We start from the raw sequence: 20769 nt of genomic DNA on the forward strand, positions 1-20769 counted from the left end.
TTGAGAATCAATTTGGCGCAACTGTGAAATGTGTAAGAACATACAATGCTCAAGAATTGTGTGAAGGTGACTTGAAGTTGTTTTATTTGAAGAAAGGCATAGAACACCATAGAAGTTGTCCTCACAGCAAAATGGAGTAGTTGAAAGAAAACACATACATCTTTTGGAGACTTCTAGAGCCCTATATTTCCCGTGTAAATTGCCTGTAGCTTATTGGAATGAATGTGTACTGTGTGTGCTGTTCACATTGTTAACATGATGCCTTCGAAAGTTTTGTTGAATAAAAGTCCATATGAGAAATTATTTGGTGTTCCTCCTAACCTTGACTATATGAGAGCTTTTGGTCGTCTTTGTTTTGTTTCAACCAATAAACAAGGCAGAACTAAATTTGATCCTAAAGCCTCAATTCATGTGTTCATTGGGTATAGCCCTGCAGAAGGGTTACAAAGTGTTGGATATGGACACCCTTAAAGTGCATGTTTCTAGAGATGTTTTTAAGGAGTAACATATCCTTTTCATCTCACTACCCAATCTCATACACCTTCAACCACTCCTCAATTGTTTCAACAGGATCACAACAGTCCTGTTCCTAGTCCCAACCCTATCTCTACTCCCATCCCTTCTACCAGTTCCATATCTTCTACTTCCTCGCCATTCTCATCCTCTTCTTCCCCATCTTCATCTCATTCTCCTTTTACCTCTTCTATTTCCACTCCATCTCTTGATTCTTCCTACTCTTCTTCTTCCTCCAATTCAAACACTCAAATTCCTCTTTCTGAACCTATTTTCTTACAAAGATCAGACAGACTAGAAAGCCTCCAAGTATCTTGAAGGTTACTACTGTAACATTTCTGATGCCACTTCTACACCTCACTGGTGTAATCTTATCCAGTTTTGTGCTTTCTCATCCTCACATCAAGCTTCAAAGCTTCAATAGCCAGGTACCTGCCACTTACAAAGAAGTAGCTTAAGATCCAAGGTGGGTTGAAGCCATGAACAAAGAGATTAAGGCCTTGGAACAGAATAGAATTTGGGTTTTGGTGGATCTCCCTAGTGGGAAAAAGGCTATAGGCTGCAAGTGGGTGTTCAAGATCAAATTAAAAGCTGATGGAACAGTTGAAAGGTTTAAAGTAAGGCTGGTTGCTAAAGGTTATACTCAGAAACTTGACTTCACTGAGACCATTAGCCCTGTGGTTAAAATGACTACAATGACTATAGTGAGGTGCATCATAGCTTTGGCTGCAAACAAGGGTTGGATTTTATACCAACTGGATGTAAACCATGCATTTTTGCATGGAGAGTTACATGAAGAAGTTTATATGCAAGTACCTGAGGGTTATCCTAATCCTGATAAGAAAGTTTGCAGATTGGTTAAGTCCCTTTATGGCCAGGCTTCCAGGCAATGGTTTGCCAAACTTGTAAGTGAATTACTTGTTCTGGGGTTCAAGCAATCAAAGAATGACTATTCTTTGTTTTTAAGATGGAAGTCTGGTTTGTTGACAGTGGCAGCAGTGTATGTGGATGATACCATCCTAACTGGAGATGATACAACTGGTATTGCTCAGCTTCAGCATAAAAGACCTTGGTCAACTGAGTTATTTCTTGGGATTAGAGATGGGTTATCTACCTACTGGTATTACTCTCTCCCAAAAGAAATTCATTAAGGAATTGTTGGCTGATTGTGACATTGATGTCACTAAATCCACTGTCACTCCTTTGCCCTTGCACCTCAAGTTGACTGCTGATGATGGTGAACTATTCCATGCTCCTGCTCTTTATAGGTGTGTAGTAGGGAAATTGAATTTCCTTACACACACTCGACCTGACTTGGCTTTCACTGTCTAGAATCTCAGCCAGATTATGCAAAGTCCCAGAATCCCTCATTACAAGGCTCTCCTTCATGTGTTACACTATTTGGCAGGAACTATTGGTCAGGGGATTCTTATGAATGGTTCAGAGAAGCTTACTTTGCAGGCATTTACAGATTCTTATTGGGGGGCATGCCAAGACTCTAGGAGTCTATATCCAGTTATGTTCCGTTGCTAGGAAGATCACCTATCAGCTGGATATCAAAGAAGCAATCAACTGTCTTAGGGCTATGTCTAATGCTGCAGGAGAAGTTGCTTGGCTGGTTCATATATTAGAGGAACTTGGAGTCACAGACTTAAAGCCTGTCACACTGCATTGTGACAATCAGAGTTCCATTCACATAGCCAAGAACCCAGTTCAGCATGAAAGAACCAAGCATATTGAGATTGATGTCCATTTTACAAGGGACAAAGTACTTGAAGGGTTGCTTGAGATTGCTTATCTTCCTACTCAGAGTCAGCTAGCTGATGTCTTCACAAAGATTCTGCCTTCCTCCCATTTTGCAGAACTTCTTTCCAAGCCAGGCATGTTCAAGCCTATGCCTAGCTTGCGGGGGGATGTTGAGACACCCCATGAAGCAGCTTCAGTGAAGCTGCCACGTCAGACGTAACTAACTCCCTCATTTAAGGGAATTAGTTACAACTACCTGCTTCCAGCTCATTATTACAATATTTGTTTATTGCAATTTAGTTGTAATATGTCAGCTAGTATAAATACTCTGCTCCCTCATTATTATTCCTTAATCTATTCATTTTACACAAAACACGAGGTGTATCTCTTTTTACTCTCAATTTTCTCTCTCTTAGCGCTTCAATGGAGTTTTGATTTCCTGTACTGAATTCCGCTTCGGATTTGAGCTCTTAACAGCTTATAATACCTAATTGTTAGCTATATAGAATGTTTCTTTTATGAATACATTAGCTGGAATACAATAATAAAATAAAAGCGTAATTTTTAGGGCTATGACAAAGCTGCCACTGAGGTTTGCCAATATGAGCTCAAAGCAATATTGTTGGTCATCTGATCACAGTGTCCTGGGCTTCAATCCCATAATTTAATACTCAAATTTACAATTCTTGGTTGCTGTTTCTGGAAAGAGAGGGAGTGGATGTTGACTGAGAAAGAAAGAGTTCAAGGATTTGATAGTTTTCCTGGCACAGGGAAAACATTTTTCTTGTTTTGTTGATGAATAAATTAAGTTTAGATACAATCTGTGTATCTAGTTGCACCTTCTAGATGAAGCCTTGGTGTTATATGTAAATGATTCATGATATATTGTTGGATGGATTTCTGCCATTTGTGCCTTATTTTCAGTACTTTATATTCTAAATAATGCTGTATATGTTCCTTGATTTTTATCTTACTTGGTTTATTTTTCTAAGCTGCAGTTGGATGTCAAAGCTACCAAAAAAGCGATTCTTGATGGTAAAAAGCTGTAAATTTCTACTTGTTGAATAACAAATTAAATAATTATCTGTTCACACATTTTTTCCATTTTGCAGGTTTTCGTACAACTGATGAAGGTCTTCTGCTAGATAGTGCAGCTGGTAGTGCAATGATTTTTTGCTTTATGTGAGCTACTTTACTTACATTCTTAATAGGTTATTATTTTAGTGAATTTTTTCTAATTGACAGAGGTCCTTGGCCCGTAGCATTTAGATTTTATGCTTGTCACCTTGTGTTTATATATATTTACTTAGTATAAAACCATTTTGCATGATGATGATGGTGGTGGTTTCTAATACCACCAAATGACGTGTTAAAAAGGAGCTGTCAGGTTTTAGATCCGTCAATGACATTAGGGTGCAGTGTGGCGATGAGGCAGTTGGTCTGGGTGAGGCGTTTGTGGTTAGACGCATGAGGGGAAGCAAAAGCACCTGAGGCGCATCCGAAAGAAACTACAGCCAAATTTTTTAATTGTTCATACTGAGGCGCGCCTAGGCGCAGCTGAATTTCTCTCACTTTAACGCACTTTGAGCTTTTTTTTATACATTGTTAGGGTGTTGAAAAGACACTTGGGGAAGGGTTGAGGCTACCTTAATTTTCAGATAATGATGATAGCATCTCTTTATTCGTGTCTATTATAGGCTTATAGCTTTTTGATTGAACTGTGGTACCCACCTGCATCTACCTGTGAACATAGCCTGTGGTACTACATAAATTATACCTAAAAAGAAAAAAGAATCTCTACATTAATTATGGTCTGGGTGAGGCGTTTGTGGTTAGACGCATTAGGGGCAGCAAAAGCACCTGAGGCGCATCCGAACTAAACTACAGCCAAATTTTTTAATTGTTCATACTGAGGCGCGCCTAGGCGCAGCTGAATTTCTCTCACTTTAGCGCACTTTGAGCTTTTTTTATACATTGTTAGGGTGTTGAAAAGACACTTGGGGAAGGGTCGAGGCTACCTTAATTTTCAGGTAATGATGATAGCATCTCTTTATTCGTGTCTATTATAGGCTTATAGCTTTTTGATTGAACTGTGGTACCCACCTGCATCTACCTGTGAACATAGCCTGTGGTACTACATAAATTATACCTAAAAAGAAAAAAGAATCTCTACATTAATTGCTAGTGATGCTACAACACTTCAATATGAACCAATCTAACTATATAAAGAAGGTTTTGAGACTTTTAGCGTATGAAAAATTAAAATTATTTGACAATGTTCCATCCCATTTTTACGTTATTGCTATTACTATTGTCATTAAATGGAGGCTTTGGGTAGTGAGAATGGAGGGTATGGGATATGGGATGGCCTTTATGGGATGATGTAGCGAATTAGTGCTACTAAACAACTAAAATACTCAAGAACATAAGCTAATAAACTGATTGAGGGAGGGAAGAAGCAAGCTGGTATCTCATTAATAAAGAGCAAAGCTTTCTTAACAAGGAGGCTTGAGGCCACCATTCTCACTCTGTTACTTGAGGTCACAACACTCCTCACCCAAATGACTACAATATTCTAGCTACCTAAGGAAGCTCCCACCTCCCCTTTTTATATGTACATAAACATCCAAAAGAAGATAATGACAAAAGGCAAAAGTTGCAGCTGTCACAATGTGATATGTTGCCAGTTCTTCACAGCCTTGGCTGCTAACTGATTTTGAGGCTGCCCCGTTACTCCTTCCCTTAACGGCTCATTCTGTCCTTTCTTACCCATTCTTACGTATGTGATCTAGTCCTTTTGCTTGCTCAAGGCAATCGTTACACATGATTGACTTTTAATGGATTATGAATTTCTGGGTTGACTTAAGTTATCTTATTATATACACTAATACACCCACTTTTATATGAAACTACTCCCTTTGTCACTTAACTAGAGCTTATTCCTCATTTTTCACGGGAATTAAGGATGTTGGAGATTCCATAAAACACATGATTGGGAATTATAAATATGCATGTGGAGTTAGAGAGAGATAGAGAGAAAGAAAAGGTAGTTGGTAATTATTAAAGAGATGGAGAGAGTAAGTGTTAGTAAATGATATCAAAAGTACAAAAAAAAAAAAAAAAAATAAAAATGATGACAATTCATCAAAAAGAGTGGAATAATGTCAAAAAGTACATTCTTTAGATAGAGATAGGCATGTAGTTTTGGTTACCCCGAAATAGAGTACAAGTATGTAGATAAGGAACGAAGGGAGTACAATAGTATTATATGTACCATTATAACAATATTATAATGGGTTTTTTGATCACATTATCATAATAATTTAATCAACTATTTTTTTTTTCAATTCTTATATGGGTGCCTGGGTGGATTTAGGCCGTTTTGTGAATAACAAACTTTTTAATACTCTTTTTTTTTTTTTTTTTTTTTTTTTTTGTTTCACAATGTTTAATTTTCACTATAATCAAATTGCGTAAGTAACATATTACCTATGTCGCTTTTGAATAGGTTAAACTAATTAAATACATATTACCTATGTCGCTTTTGAATAGGTTAAACTAATTAAATACTTTGTTTTTTTATTTTCTTATTAAATAAATGTGAATGTTATTTACCATTAATCAGAAGTACAATGAACTTATTAGTTGCTAGTTACCAATCCCTATCAACGACTCATGGAAAGAAGTAGAAATTTTCCTTATCAATTTAATATACTTCGTGCGTTACTAAGTAGTTGCTCCATTTTCTTTTTCACGGTTTCCAATACACTAGTCTGATCATAATACTCCCCCCATCCCTATATAGTTGACTTGGTTTGACCGGTACAAAGGTTTAACCATATTAATTGACTTTAGTATTTTATTATGTGTAAGTTGGTAGTAGGGGTAATCTTTTAATGTAATTGGTAGGAGAGTAAAATTGATTTGTTTTATTGTTTCATGGAAGTTGGGAGAAAAGTGGGACCAATAGTATTATTTTATAGATTTTTGAGATCATTATTTTATAGATAAAAATTAACGTGTTACTAAATAGGGATGACTATAAGGATAACGTGTATCCAGCCACAAATATCCAGCTATGAAGCACGGGTACGCCTATCAATAGGTGTTTCTCGTAGCGGGGACCTATAGGGTATGGTACGACTCAGGTACGTCCAAAATACGTCCCTGGGAACTCTCACTGAAAATGGGTACGACTAACTCCTGTGGGTACAACTTTGAGTGATTATTGGGGCACCTTGGGGATGGCCATCCCTATGCCATCCCACTTCATAAATATGAAATTTCACCACAAGCAAAAAGAATAAATTGGGCAACTATACTAGTTTGTGAATCTCACTCTTTTAATTTGGGCTTGTTTGGCATCATTTTTGGTTTTCAGTTTCCTTTTTTTTGAAAACTAAAAACCAAAAACAGGAAACAAGAAAAAGGTGTTTTCACTTTTTTGTTGTCAGTTTTCAAAATTATCATGATTTTAATAAGTATAAATATTTTTTGATCCATTATGTAACATATGTAATATACTTTTAAAACCAAAAAACAGAAAACCACAGCGATGCCAAACGGACCCTTAGTAATTTATTTATTATTTTGACAAATTTACATTTTTTCATGTTGGGAGGAGAAATAAGGCTACTTATCTTATGTACCAATACTAACAATGTGTCAAAAACAAAAAGAAAAAAGTTAAGGACTTGTTTCACATTTTTTTTGTTTTTTGTTTTCAGTTTTTTTTTTTTTTAAACAAAAAACCAAAAACAGGAAGGTGTTTCCACGTTTCTATTCTCAGATTTCAAAATTATCATGATTATACTAAGTTTGATTAATTTTTGATTCATTATATGACATATTTCATATGATTTTGAAAAACAAAAAACCAAAAACCACAGCAATACTAAATGAACCCTAATACTTATATTTTTGGGATATTATACCTTATAACCTTGTATTTTACGTGTTATTCTTATGTATATTGCCCTCCTAACCCTAATCTTTCAAATACTTATTAAATTGAATGGAAAAGGTAACATTGTTAATAATTTTCAAATTAAAATGGTTAAAATAAAAAGAAAAGAAGAAAAATCACTCTTTAGAGTAAAATGTTAGGTTCAAAGTCAGGTTTTTCAATTGTAAAGAAGAAGAAAAAGGAGGTGGCGAGAGATTATATTACTTGGATCCACCATTAATGGAGAGAGAGTGTTCAACTAGTGAGATTGAAGAGAAAAAAAAATGAAAACTATTAACGGAGTTACCTTACCGATCCAATTTAATGATGTTTTGCAAGTTTAGGGTTGCCTCAGGGTAAAAGATAGGGTTACATAGTAAAATCGTATAAAACACAAGGTTACATGGTATGATTCCCTATATTTTACTAATGACAATTTAAATAAAAAAAAAATAAAAAATAAAAATAAGAATTACATATACATATCAATTATTCAATTTACTTGTTGTCCAACACATTGTATGAAGTTATCTGTCTAATGGTATTGATTTAAATTGGTTTTTTTTATGAATCCATGCTGTAACCTGTACCCGTTTTTGAAATTTTATTTTGCCATTTTCCACCCCCCTGTCCTCGTTTTCGTCCCCGTTGGCGTATCTGTCAGTGCTTCATAGATATCCAGGTACATGTACTGTTAGATGGTGTAAATCTCCTTAGGTTATGAGTTGTATATTCAGGATAAGATGAAGTAACTTCAAAAGGGTCGGAGTATCAGTTATCAAGGATCAGATGAAGGAAAATTGATGCCAGTTTTGACTTATTAAATCCCAATATCAAGAAGCATTGTTTTAGGAAGATTAGAGTTTGAATAATGGAGAAAAAGAAAGCCATGTAGACCAAAATATGACCTGGGTGGAAGGGGTAAAAACAGAAATACAGACATAAAGTTGTCTTTTAATATCATATTGCTTTGGGGAAAGGTAAGTGAAAGGGAAGGATTCAAATGAGGGAATCATGAAAAGCACTTTATTTTCTGTTTGTTAGCATATAAGCAATTTTGTTTCTGAGAATTTTGTACTTTTCCTCACTTTTATCTTAGTGTTCAGAAGATGAAGTAAACTGCTCTGATGCATCTGTAATGTTTTTAAATTTTGTTATAACACAATCTGTCTTTGTTTCTGGTGTGATCTCTGGCAGGAGGTTGGCAGGATGGTGCTACAGCTGTATGTGTATGGTTATTGGAACAAACAGTAAGTTAGCATTTGTTTCTTAAATTTTTACGGTCACTTTGCTTAGGTACCTTGTGATCAGATATGACTTTATAAGTCCTTTGATTAATCAGTTGAATGAGATAACTAGTATTCATGTACTCATGTACCAAAAGCATTGGATGCATGCAGATTTTTTTTTTTCCCCTTTCAAAGGAATAATCCATATTAATGTCTGTCAATAGAATAGTTTTTTCTATATTTTGCTCTTGGGCATGGGGTCAAATTTTCTATTGTGATTAGGCTACAACTAGTATCTGTACGTAGTCCCTTCTCTTTAAAACATTATTTGAATTAATAAGTTCTATCTGGGTTATAATTCCATTGTGAATTTTGTTTGAGGATGATATTGAACAATAACGATGAGACTGGAGTTAGAATTGATGCTAAAAAGGAGCAATGGAGGGCAAGAATTATCAGAGTAAAATGAAGTACATAGAATGGTCCTTTTAGTACTAATAGGTTATCAAGCGAGAATATAGTAACATTGGATGGTAATAAGATTTCATATTTATTGAATTGTTCTCAGAATTTTCTTAAAGATTCCGGAAGGTTCTTGAAAATTCTCGACAGTTCTTTAATGTTTTTCTAAGTAGATTTTGCTTACAAGCTCTTAAATCTCATTTGTAAAGACTTCTCTTGTTCAAAAAAAAAAAAAAAAAAAAGAAAAAAGAAAAAAAAAAAAAACAAAACGAAAGATTTCAGACTTACAAGCGAAATAATGCAAGTAACTCTACCATGATCAAAAAGTAAAAGTACAGAGTTTCTTCCTATGAGATCAGACTATGCCTATGTATAGGCTAAATACCACTACAAAAACATTTTTAAAGACTAAGACTAGGAAAACAGAAATATGGGAACATGGCCATAAACCACTTATCCCACTAGACTTAAAATTCAAATACGTGATAAGTTTATTTGACTACAAAACAACCAACTAAATCTACTTCCTAGGATAAGCGTAAAACTAGGAACCTAACATCCTGGTAACTTTGAAGCACGCCACTTAACATACCCCCTTGCTTCAAAGGAGTATACAACATTACGACTCCATTAACTTCTACTCTTTGCTACACTTGACTTTAAACTGGAATGGACTTGGACTTGATGATTGCTACTAAAAACACTCGACATGCACACTTTGATAGCTTGACCATGAACCTTGACAAACAAGAACACATGACTAGAAGAACTTGCTTTCTTCTCCAAATTTGGTGTGTTGTTTTGCCTTCTCATCACGTTGTTTATTCGAACACCTATCTTCTTTATGACCATACCTTTTGCAATAGTAGCATTGAATGCTACTCATGAATTGACGTTGTACTTTGAATGAACCACGACCACCTCCATCATGACCACTGCCACGACTACCCATACTGCGACCTTGACCTTTGTGATAATGCTAATCATTCGACATTTGCCCCTTAACTTGAATAGCTTTCTCCTCTTGACGTTTTCATTTGTATACTTATCTATTCTCTCCTCATGAGCCATCAAAGAATTTATCAACTTATCAAATGTATAAGTTAATAAGTCCTTAGACTCTAAAATTGCAGTAACAACATGCTTATAGTATTTCATTTTGTGAAGACTTCTTAACACTTTACTCATCATAGTCTCATTAGTGATGGTATCACCATAAATTCTCATTTGACTTACAATTCTGGATACTCTAGGCAAGAAACCTTGGAAAGTTTCACTATCTTGCATTGCCATGCTTTAAAAACTGCTATGTAGAGTCTATAGTTTAACAACATCACCTTCTTATCACTGAAATATTCTTGCTTTAAAATTGACCATGCTTTAGCAACGGAAATAAGTGGTGTATAGCCACGTTTCCCATAATTATGTTTTTCTAGTGCTATTCTTTAGGGATGCTTTTGCAGTGGTATTTAGCCTATATATACGCATAGTCTCATAGGAGGAAAATTTGTACTTTTTTATTTTGATCAATGTAGAGTTACTTGCATTATTTCGTTTGTAAGTCTAAAATAGACATTTTTGGTAGGTGTGGCCCATGCCCGTTTAAGTTAGTATTCCAGCTAATCCACGTTCTGTTCTTAAGCCAAAATTCATATTAAAAAAGAGTTGTGTGTAGGAAAAAAATAGCATTGCTACATTAGTGTTTGTGCGTAATTTTTTTTGAGTGAGATTTTCTAGTGAATTGATTGGTAACCATTGCAAATGGTGGTATCAACTCGTCGTCGTGACCTTTAATTCCAATGTTTAAGGGGGAGAATCACCAGTTGTGTAGTTTAAGAATGAAGACTTTGTTCAAGTCTCAAGAGTTATGAGACCAAGGTAATGAAGAACTTCAAAAAGCATTGTTCGAACCCAAAGTCACGGAAAAATCTCATCATCCAATGACGATTGAATGAAGCAATAAGCCTTAGCATCTCTTTTCCGATGATCCTGTTACTTATGATTAGGTTCGAACGGTGCTTCCTCGGGTTATTTACAACCTTGCTCAATTATTTCACAAAACTATTAAGACTTGAACAAAGTTTTCATCTTCAAACTCTACAAATGGTAATTCTCCCCCTAAAACATTGGAATTATGGGTTGCGACGACGAGTTGATATCATCGTTTGGCATGGTTTTCAATAAATTCACTCACTTAAAATAATATTACGCACAAACACTAATGAAACAAGACTGATACTTGTTTCCTTCACTCACGACTCTTTTTTAAATGTAAATTTTGGTTTAGGATCGGATTCCAGATTAGCTCCGATACCATGTTAAGTGGACATCAGTCGCACCCGCCACGAATTACCACTTTACAAGTCCAAGGAGGTTCCACCTCAAAACAGTATGGCAATAAGAGGAGTACCCCTTAGGCTTATGAATTGGCCACATTTTTCTCTTTTTTCAATATGGGATATACATCACAAAACTCACTCTTACTTTTATACTCGCTTAACGTGGGACAACACTTTCACTCACATATGGGTTTGTTTATGGGCTCAACTGCATTAGAATCTTATTTTCTATAGTTTATATATTTGACCATGTTTTTCTTTAATTATTAAGTTAGTGTTTAAATATGATTTTTGTTAGTTAGTTTGACGTGTCTTACTTGAAATTCAAGGCAAAGTGGGATTAGCTTTCCTTAGCTTAGTAAAACTATCTATTCTAACTTCTACTTGTTTTAAAATTAATCCTCAAAGCATTGCTTGTTTGATTGCTAATAAAATATATCACTTGTTGCGACTTGTGATCTTCTTCTAGTTGCAACTAAGAAGAGACGCTCTTTCTTGCTAGGTTTACAACATTACTCCTTGAATTTTAATCATATTTCACATTAAACTCGTCACTTTAAATCTACAAAACAATTCCCAAAGCTTGGAGCTTAAACCCTTGCTAATTCGGATTGGAACCCGCGTGAGGTAAGGCATTTATGTAGAGTGAGAGTTTCAAGCACCTTAGTGCCAAAATGTTGGGGATCTAAGAAGGATCATATAAGGAAGATAAGATGGATGTGTGTAACAATTTAAAAGATAGAATTAGAAACAAAGATATTCAGAGAAAAGTAGTTGTGGACATTTAAGGGTTAAAATAAGGTATAACTAACTGTGTTGATTTGAGCATGCAAGGTGAGAACATCGTTCGCACCATTAAGGAAAGAGGGGATTTTGTAGTACGAATCTAAAAAGAAAAGGGGGGGGGGGGGGCGGGGGAGATGACTTGCATGGAGAAAATTGGGATTACAGGACCATATGGCACTTGTTAGAAGGCCATGGAAGTAGAGAATCTTGGTTGAAATTTAATAGGGATAAATTGATGGTGTTTTCAAAAGTTAACCTCACAGTTTTCATGTTGCATATCAAAATATGTGATTTGTTAAAAAAAAAAAAAAAAAAAAAAAAAAAAAAAAAAAAAAAAAAAAACTATGCATTACAAATGTTCATTTTTTCCTTCCAAAAAAATAATAATTTCATTGTTTGTGGTATAATGCAAGTGTAACTTAATTGTATAATGTGCTCTTACTTTATGTTGTAGAGTAAGTCATCTCTATTAAATGTTTGTCTTTCAATAGATTTAATATCAACCCATATATAACCAACAAGTAACAATTTTCAAGAAAAAATTTTCTATCATAATAAAGCCACATATAAAAAGTTTTGATATTATTATGTAATGGATTTTTTTTTTCTTATCATTTACTTGGTGCTTAATTTGTTTTCTATGTATTCGTAGATATAAACACTCATGTATAATTTCTCAAATTCTAGGTTGATGAAGTTCGAGAGACATGATTTAATGATGATATTGATTTATATATAAAGACAACTTGATAACAGAATTAGTCTATTTGATTTTTCATCTAGAGTTTATACCTTTAAATTCATCTTACAAATATGTCAAATAACCAAATGAGACAGAAATTGGGTAATACGATCAATATAGTAGAAGTGCTTGATGATTGTGAAGATATACCAAAGTACAATTTTAAATTTGTCGAGTTTGGTATCATTCCACAATACCTTCTCAAGAGTTATATTTACCATCATATTAATAATAAAACTCCAAAACTGATTAAAATATCAATTAGGTACATATTAATCACTAAAAACACACATACTGATTAGAGGAGAATTTCTCGTGTGGAATGCTCAACAAATTTGAAATTGTATCTTGGTATATCTTCATAATTATCAAAATTCTAATATATTTTTCTTATTACCACATTTCAATATATTTATCTTTATTGATTTAGAGAAGGCATATGACAAGATGCCAAGAGAGGTACTTTGGTGGGCAATGTTAAAGAAAGGTATCCCGTGAAGATGCGTGGAACTGGTTAAGGATATGTATTGGGATGTGTCAACAAATGTGAGGGCATTTGGAGGGTTGACAAAAGATTTTCCTATTACAATTGGATTGCATCAAGGGTCTACATTTAACCCTTTCCTTTTAACAACCGTTTTTGATTAAGTAACTAGACCAATTCAAGATGAAGTCCCATGGTGTATGTTGTTTGTGGATGATATCGTTTTGGTGGATGATACTAAAGATTGGGTTAATGCCAAGTTGGAGCAATAGAGGCAAAGGTTGGAATCTAGAGGGTTCAAGTTAAGTTGGAGTAAGACTAAATATTTGGTATTCCGCTTTAATACTCGGTGGGGGACAAACGATGAGGTGGTGAGTTCAGCGAATGTTTTAATATTTTGGGTCGATCATCCAAAAAAATGGTGACAGTGATCAAGACGTGGCCCACAGGGTTAAGTCACGGTGGCTTAATGGAGAGTGACCACAGAGTGCTATGTGAGTGAAGCATTCCCTTACGATTGGAGGGAAAATTCTACAAGACTACATAAAACCAGTGTTGCTTTATGGTATAGAATTTTGGGTTTCTAAGGAGGAGCACATTAAAAAGAAGGAGGTTACGTAAGTGCGCATGTTGAGGTGGATGTGCGAGAACGCTCTAAGAAATGAAATCAGAAATGAGGTTATTCTCAAGAAAGTAGGTGTGGCAAGCATTGTTCACAAACTAACGGAAAATCTCCTGCGTTGGTTTGGGCATGTAAGACGGAGACTTGATGGTGCACCGGTACGAAGAGTGGAAGAGTGGGATCATGGAGGGGTTAAACGCGGGAGCCAGAGACCGAAAATGATTTGTTTAGAAGGAGTTCGGAAAGATATGAAGTATATGGATTTGCGTGAGGATGAGGCATTGGATCGTAAGGGATGGAGGAGGAACATCTTTGTCGATGATTACACGGAATAATCAAATTTGGTTCATGTAGCCGACCCCACTTATGGGATTAAGGCTTCGATTGATTGATTACCACATTTCACTCTCATTTGGTTATTGGTATATTTGTAAGATTAAACTACAAGGATAAGCTCTAGATTAGAAACCGAATATGCTTTTCCTTTATATATTAATATCTTCATGAAATAAGGTTGCTTGAATTATTCCCATAAAAAGCGAGAAATTATACATTAGTGTTAATATCTATGAATAAGAAAACGAATTAAACACTATATAAATGATTTGGGGGGGGGGGGGGGGGGGGGGAAGACTCCATTATATGATAGTATCAAAAGTTGATTTTATGATAAAAAGAAAAACACAGAAGGTGGAAAGAAGATCGAAAAGAGGAGAGACAAAGAGGAAACTGACCAACTTGCATTTTAATTGTGTCAAAGTTTTTAAATCCCCAAATTAAGAAATTGAAGGTTTAGAGAGGAAGTGGATAGGATACATATGGGAGAGTTGATAAATTGGAGATGGTTGGTAGAGTAGTTTATTGTTGAGAGAGGAAGAAAGTGTGAGTTGTGAAATTGTAACCTGCAATATTGGTTGCTATTCTAAACAAAGTGCGTTTTTATTTTCGAAATTTAAATTAGGTAGGATTGATAGTGGCTTTTAGAGCATCTCATTAAAAGTGGCTCTAGAAATATTATATAGACTAGAGTCAACCCGTGCTTATGCACGATATATTCCTTGGGTTGAAATACAAGGAATATTCTTGTGTTGAAAAACAAATCTAGTTATGGGTGTTTTTAAATTAATTATTGCAGAATAGGTGGTTTTTTTTTGGGATTTTCCATTTAGTACCACTGAACTTTTGGCTTTTCCAAATGATACCGATTTTTTTATCTTTCTTTCAAGACCTGAAGACCATTAAACAATTACATTAGTCTTTATAGTAAACCAGAGTTGTGCATTCTCGTAATTACCCCACCCATCAACCTACTGATTTCAGGTTTTCCATACTCTGTTATTATCCCTTTTCACCTTTTCAAGTTAATGTAGAGTTTGCTAATTTTTTGACTTGGGCTCTATTTTGTGTATGGTTCGTGTTTGTTCAGTTGACATGCACTTTAGCTAATAAATAAGTAAATAGTTGACATGCAATTTGGTGTATGTTCATATCAGTACCATGGTCTTTATTAGAATTTAGATCAATTTTTTGGAGCTAGGAATGTGCAGTTACATAGTTGGTTCACTTGGTTGTTTGGCAGGTGAGATATACCACTATGATGTTTTAATTTTGGTTGTATGGATTCGAATAGGTTTTGGTTTTGCTTTGGAGTCCAATTTCTGTAATTGGAACTAAATTGATTTGGTAAATGAATTTTGCTTTTGGAGCTGTTAGATTTTTGTTATTAGAACAAGTTATCAATTTCTTTTGATTTCATTAATATGTTTCCCAATAATTTTGAGTGAAAATATGTTCTAAATTTCTGACATATTAAGAATAAGAGAAGGAAAGAGAAATGCTTAAGATGGATACCTTAAAAGCTTTAAATAGGAAAGTATTTTAGTGAGAAATTAAAAAAATAAGGGAAATAAGACTAAAGATTAGTTAGTGGTAAATAGATTAATCAACTATGTACATCCTATGCATGTATTAACATTTTATTAACGGTAGGTTTACAGTAGAGACTAGTGTGAAAGTATAGTGGTACCACTTGGAAGAAAGATAAAAAAATAAAAAATAAAAAATATAAAAAATAAAAAAATAAAAAAAGAAAAAAAAGGATACCATTTGGAAAAGTCTAAAGTTTAGTGGTACCAAATCGAATATCCCTTTTTACAATGTGGAATAGTTAGTTATTGGTTATTTAAAAATTAATAAAATAATAATAAATGTTGTAGAATTGCAAAGGTGGGGGGGGGGGGGTTTAGAGCTCTCACAAAATCTGACATTTTTATTAATATAGATTTGTGTTCATGAATGTCAATCTTGATGCATCTTTCTGTGTACTTATTTTTCACTCTATTACATATCACTATAGGTATTTGTTGCTAACATTGGAGATGCAAAGGCAGTGGTAGCGAGATCTCACAGTGGTGACCAGAATAACTCAAATGGTTCAAGTCCTTTGAGGGCCATTGTTTTAACTAGAGAACACAAAGCTATATACCCGCAGGAGCGTGCTCGAATTCAAAAGGTCAGAATAGATGCAGGAAAAGAATGTTGTCAGATAATTAGATTCAAAGGGTTGTGTTTCCTTGCGTGATTGCATTACCCACTAATTTTTGTCGAGTTCTTGATCCTTTTTTGGGACAGATTTATGTGATAACATCTACTTTCTCCATTTTGTTTTTAACTCCACCATTTTCTATTTTGTGAAGTTGCATATTAATAGCACCATTTCCTTATTAAGTATGTTTTATTCACCTTTTGCTTGTGTTCACACACAAAATACCCTAACTACCCTTGTTCTCATGTGATAAGGACTGATAACAACCATTATTACCCCACCTATTCTCTCTCTCATTTGTTTGTATCCCATGGGAAAATTTGATACTCCCCCCTTTTTTCTCTTTTTCTTAGATCTTGTGCCTATACCAAATGGTGCGATTATAATAAAATGGAGGAAGTGGATCATTTGGCAGAAGGTATCCAAACTTATCTAACATTGTATGGACTTATTTTTGTCAGAATCTATATGAACCTGTGTTGTATGAAATAAGTCAAAATAATTCCAAGGGATTAGGGCCTGAAAGGTTTGGGAGATACAACAGCGAGAGGGATGTATACTTCTGAATGTTGTTCTGCATAGGCTTCTCCATTTAAAAAAATGATTTAGAAAGGTAGACACATCCATCCAATAGTATCTTAAATTCATGAAAGCAGCATAAGCAATTAAAATTCTTGTTTCTTCTTATTTTTCCATGGGAGGAAAGGTTATTATCCCTTCTCGCTGGTTATATCCCTTATTTCCTCTATTATTTAACTTTTTTTGTTCTGTACAACTATGTTAAAATTATCCACTTTATTCCTCATAAAAGTGTTTCTAGGAACAAATTGGACTATTTAGGTACAATTGTCAGTAACAAAACAAGATTAACTCCACTTATGGATCTTCCTTGACTACTATTGACAATTAAGCTTTCAAGAATCCAACATAAACCCTTAACATAAGCAAACTCTATGAATTGCATTGTCATCACCAAGTTTGTTTAGGGGCAACACTTTTAGATGTTGTACTATTGTGCCTTGTAAAAATTCCAATCATTTTTTGTAATGTTGAATATTCAACATGCTGTGATTGCAGGCTGGAGGTTCAGTGAGCACCACTGGACGTTTGCAGGGTCGCCTTGAAGTTTCTAGAGCTTTTGGTGATCGACAATTTAAAAAGGTAAATGCTAAATGCTATTATTTAAAGTTTCGGTCAGTTATTCTTCATCAATTAGCTTTTCAAGAATTGTAAATAATGTAGTTGATTTTTTATGACTATACAAGTCAAATGAGGCAAGTATGAGATTAATTTGTCATTTTGAGGTCCTCATGATTTCTTGACATCTGGAAGTCATCTTGTATTGGTTTAATATTAGTTTCCTATGGGTAACAAGTATATGCACCACTGGAGCCTAAGTAGCACATGTACTCACACACATACAAATTGCCTTGTATACTCTAGTTGCTTCCAGCCTACAAACTGATCAAATTACTCTAGTAGACTAGGTTTGTATATGGGGATCGTCACATGGTGTAGATGAGATGGTAGAAGCTTCCTGGCCTTACATTTCAGGTGGGATCATTTGCATGGGGAAGTCGCAGATGACACCATTGACTCCTGCATTTTACCGTATCACGCAAGACAGGAGTCATTTTTTATAGGCTTGGTGTGCTCATGAGAATTCTGGTTTGTTGCTACATGATTCTCATTGGTAGAATGGCTGTGTTGTTTCTACCTTGAGAGCTTGTAGCATTGATTCTGTTTTGACTTAAGTTGTACATGAGCGCAATTCATCACTCCCTAAGGGTGTTGTAGACATCCTCACTCCACATGCATGTGATAATCTTTATTCCAATGAAGCCTAGGCATACTTATTATTGTTTCCTCTCCACCCTGGTTTAAGACTTGTGTCATTTATTTTCTCATTTCTACTGCTTATTCTATTTTATGAGCTCCCACTTCAATTTTTCTCATAGATCAAGTATAACAAAATAAGGAGACTTGAATAATATTTGTTAATGGGATTGACATGTCAGAGGCAATAGCTCTATCCTTGTCCTACTTGTCAATATTTTCAAAATGAACTCATTAATTGCAGGTGGGTGTTATCGCAACACCGCACATCCAATCGTTTGATCTCACCGAAAAAGATCACTTCATTATTCTTGGCTGTGATGGCCTTTGGGGGGTATGGCTTTGTTCACTTCCATTTTTTTATTTTGTTTTATTTTTTGTCATAATTGTATGCCTTAATGTGGAGGTTTATATTACATGATTATGATTTTAGGTGCTTGGACCTATTGATGCTGTTGATTTTGTGCACAAGCTTTTAAAAGTAAGTAACTTTGTATTAGTTTTTACTATGAGTTCCCTTTTACTATGGTTATTAGTCTTTTGAATATATTGCTTTCTGTATTTCCATCAATTGCCTTCTGTTCTTTGAGTTCAGACCAAGTCATCTTTGTATGTCTACTGATTTCCATAAAGGTTATCTTACAAATTACTTCGCTATAACATAATGATTGGCCAGTAGCCATGGGTATTTTTACAAATGTTAATTGGTTACTCCTCGGTTGTGTGTGGTTCCCTATGCAAGTATCTGTGTATGTGCCTGCTTGGTCATTGGGAATATTCTAGTCTAGGAATGAAATGAATTACAAATAAACTGTATTGAAGATGATGCTCCTATTTTTCAGCAGCACTCCGTAGGTAGAGTAATAAATTTCCATAATGGTGGATGGGTATTGTCAATTATTGCAGTTTGCCTTCATACAAGGAGATTGGAATCAATATATATAATTTTATCCACTTTTCCATCGCATCATATGTGCTTAAGGCAAGAGCATCCGAATATCTTTCATGAGTTCCAAGATAGTACATTTTTTTTCTTTGTTTTTAGTTTTTGGATGAAAAAACAAATAGAAATAAGGCAATAGAGCTTAGATGTAGAATTGCAAGGGTTTACAACTAGGATTGTTCATGTTTGCTCGGACTTGGTTATGGGTATGTGTCCAAGTGTCTGACTAGGGTATTTTGCGACTTCCTTGATTTTGGCCTAGAGTGAAGTGTAAAATGAAGAGTAACATGGATCTTAATTATTATATTAATCAATATTTGAGGTACAGCTTTAAAATTAAATTCTTATGGTGTTGGCATGGTAACAGAGGCAGAACATATCATTGGCATTAATAATCTCAAGTGTGGTGTATTTGATGTGGACTCTCTCTCACAGGAGAATGTACCCGTTGCTGCTGTGTGTCGCCAGCTTGTCCGAGAAGCTGTTCTTGAGAGAGGCTGCAAGGATAACTGCACTGCAGTTGTAGTTGTTTTCAGACGCAATTAGGCCACACTTCTTTTAGTCAGTGTTTCAGGAAGTAGGCATATTGGATTTGTTCCAGTAAGTTTAATGAGCTGTGAGTCCTGACAGCAGCGCCTGTATATCTAAATATGTGCAGGTTTGCATTTATGTTGTGCAATATGTATCTTCTCAAATGACAAAATTTTATGGCGTAGGATGGGAAAGTGTGGTAGCATCTGTAATTTGGCCATACACTACCGTGTGGTGTACGTATGATTTACTCACTTTGGCTTGTTGAATGATATTATTTGATTTGTTGTATTGGTATTGTGTATATCTGCCTCGCAGAAGGTTCTTAGGATCAGCAATTTTTTTTATTATTTTTGCATTTGCTTCCCAGTGCAATAACAAATGAAAAACATTTTATTATACCTGAAAGATTTTTCAGAAGCTAGTGTTAATAAAATACTTCATCCGTTACGTATTATCTGCAATAAATAGGTTGACACAGACTCTAAGATAAAAGATATTAAGTCTTGATTAATAAGATTGAAGGGTAAGTGATTATGTGAAGGAAAGAGAGGTATGACTAATAATCTACCACATCACCACCAACTAACACCTCTCCACCACCACTATTATATTCGTACTCCACTTGAAACCCCACAACCAGAAACTCCACCATTAGAAAGTCCAAAATCCCGACCACGACCACCACCATAAACTCCACCAGCGAAATCCCTAAACCTCGACCACCACCTGAAACTCCGCAAATCCACCACCACCAGACTTGACCACAAGCGAAACTCTAAAACCTCAACCACCAGAAACGACCACCACTAGAAACTCCGAAATCAACCAGTGAAATCCTGAAACCCTGACCACAGGCACCAAAACGCGAAACCACCTGCAAAATCCCAAAACCCTACCCACCAGCAAAATCCACCATGAAAATGCAAAACCGTACCAGCGAAATCCACCAGCACAACAACAAAATCCACCAGCACAACAACGCGAAATTGTACCAGCGAAATCCACCAGCGAAATCGCACACCTAATTCTCTTTCTTTTTCGTT

The 20769-nt window shown here is 35.1% G+C and overlaps 1 protein-coding gene across 1 annotated transcript in view; it reads left to right on the top strand.

The window, feature by feature from the left end:
- The window catches only part of LOC145568723 (Protein phosphatase 2C family protein), a 28135-nt gene extending 8013 nt beyond the window's left edge, over window positions 1–20122 (top strand). The window contains exons 3-10 of the mRNA XM_081628142.1: window positions 3258–3294; window positions 3372–3416; window positions 8402–8454; window positions 16225–16380; window positions 17491–17574; window positions 18494–18583; window positions 18683–18730; window positions 19628–20122. Of these exons, the coding sequence (XP_081484268.1) occupies window positions 3258–3294; window positions 3372–3416; window positions 8402–8454; window positions 16225–16380; window positions 17491–17574; window positions 18494–18583; window positions 18683–18730; window positions 19628–19738 (624 nt within the window). The 3' untranslated portion in view covers window positions 19739–20122. The remainder of the gene's footprint in view (window positions 1–3257; window positions 3295–3371; window positions 3417–8401; window positions 8455–16224; window positions 16381–17490; window positions 17575–18493; window positions 18584–18682; window positions 18731–19627) is intronic.
- Window positions 20123–20769: the final 647 nt, after the last annotated feature.

Source organism: Chenopodium album, chromosome 11, assembly GCF_948465745.1.
Source record: "Chenopodium album chromosome 11, dcCheAlbu1.1, whole genome shotgun sequence".
NCBI classification, from domain to species: domain Eukaryota; kingdom Viridiplantae; phylum Streptophyta; class Magnoliopsida; order Caryophyllales; family Amaranthaceae; genus Chenopodium; species Chenopodium album.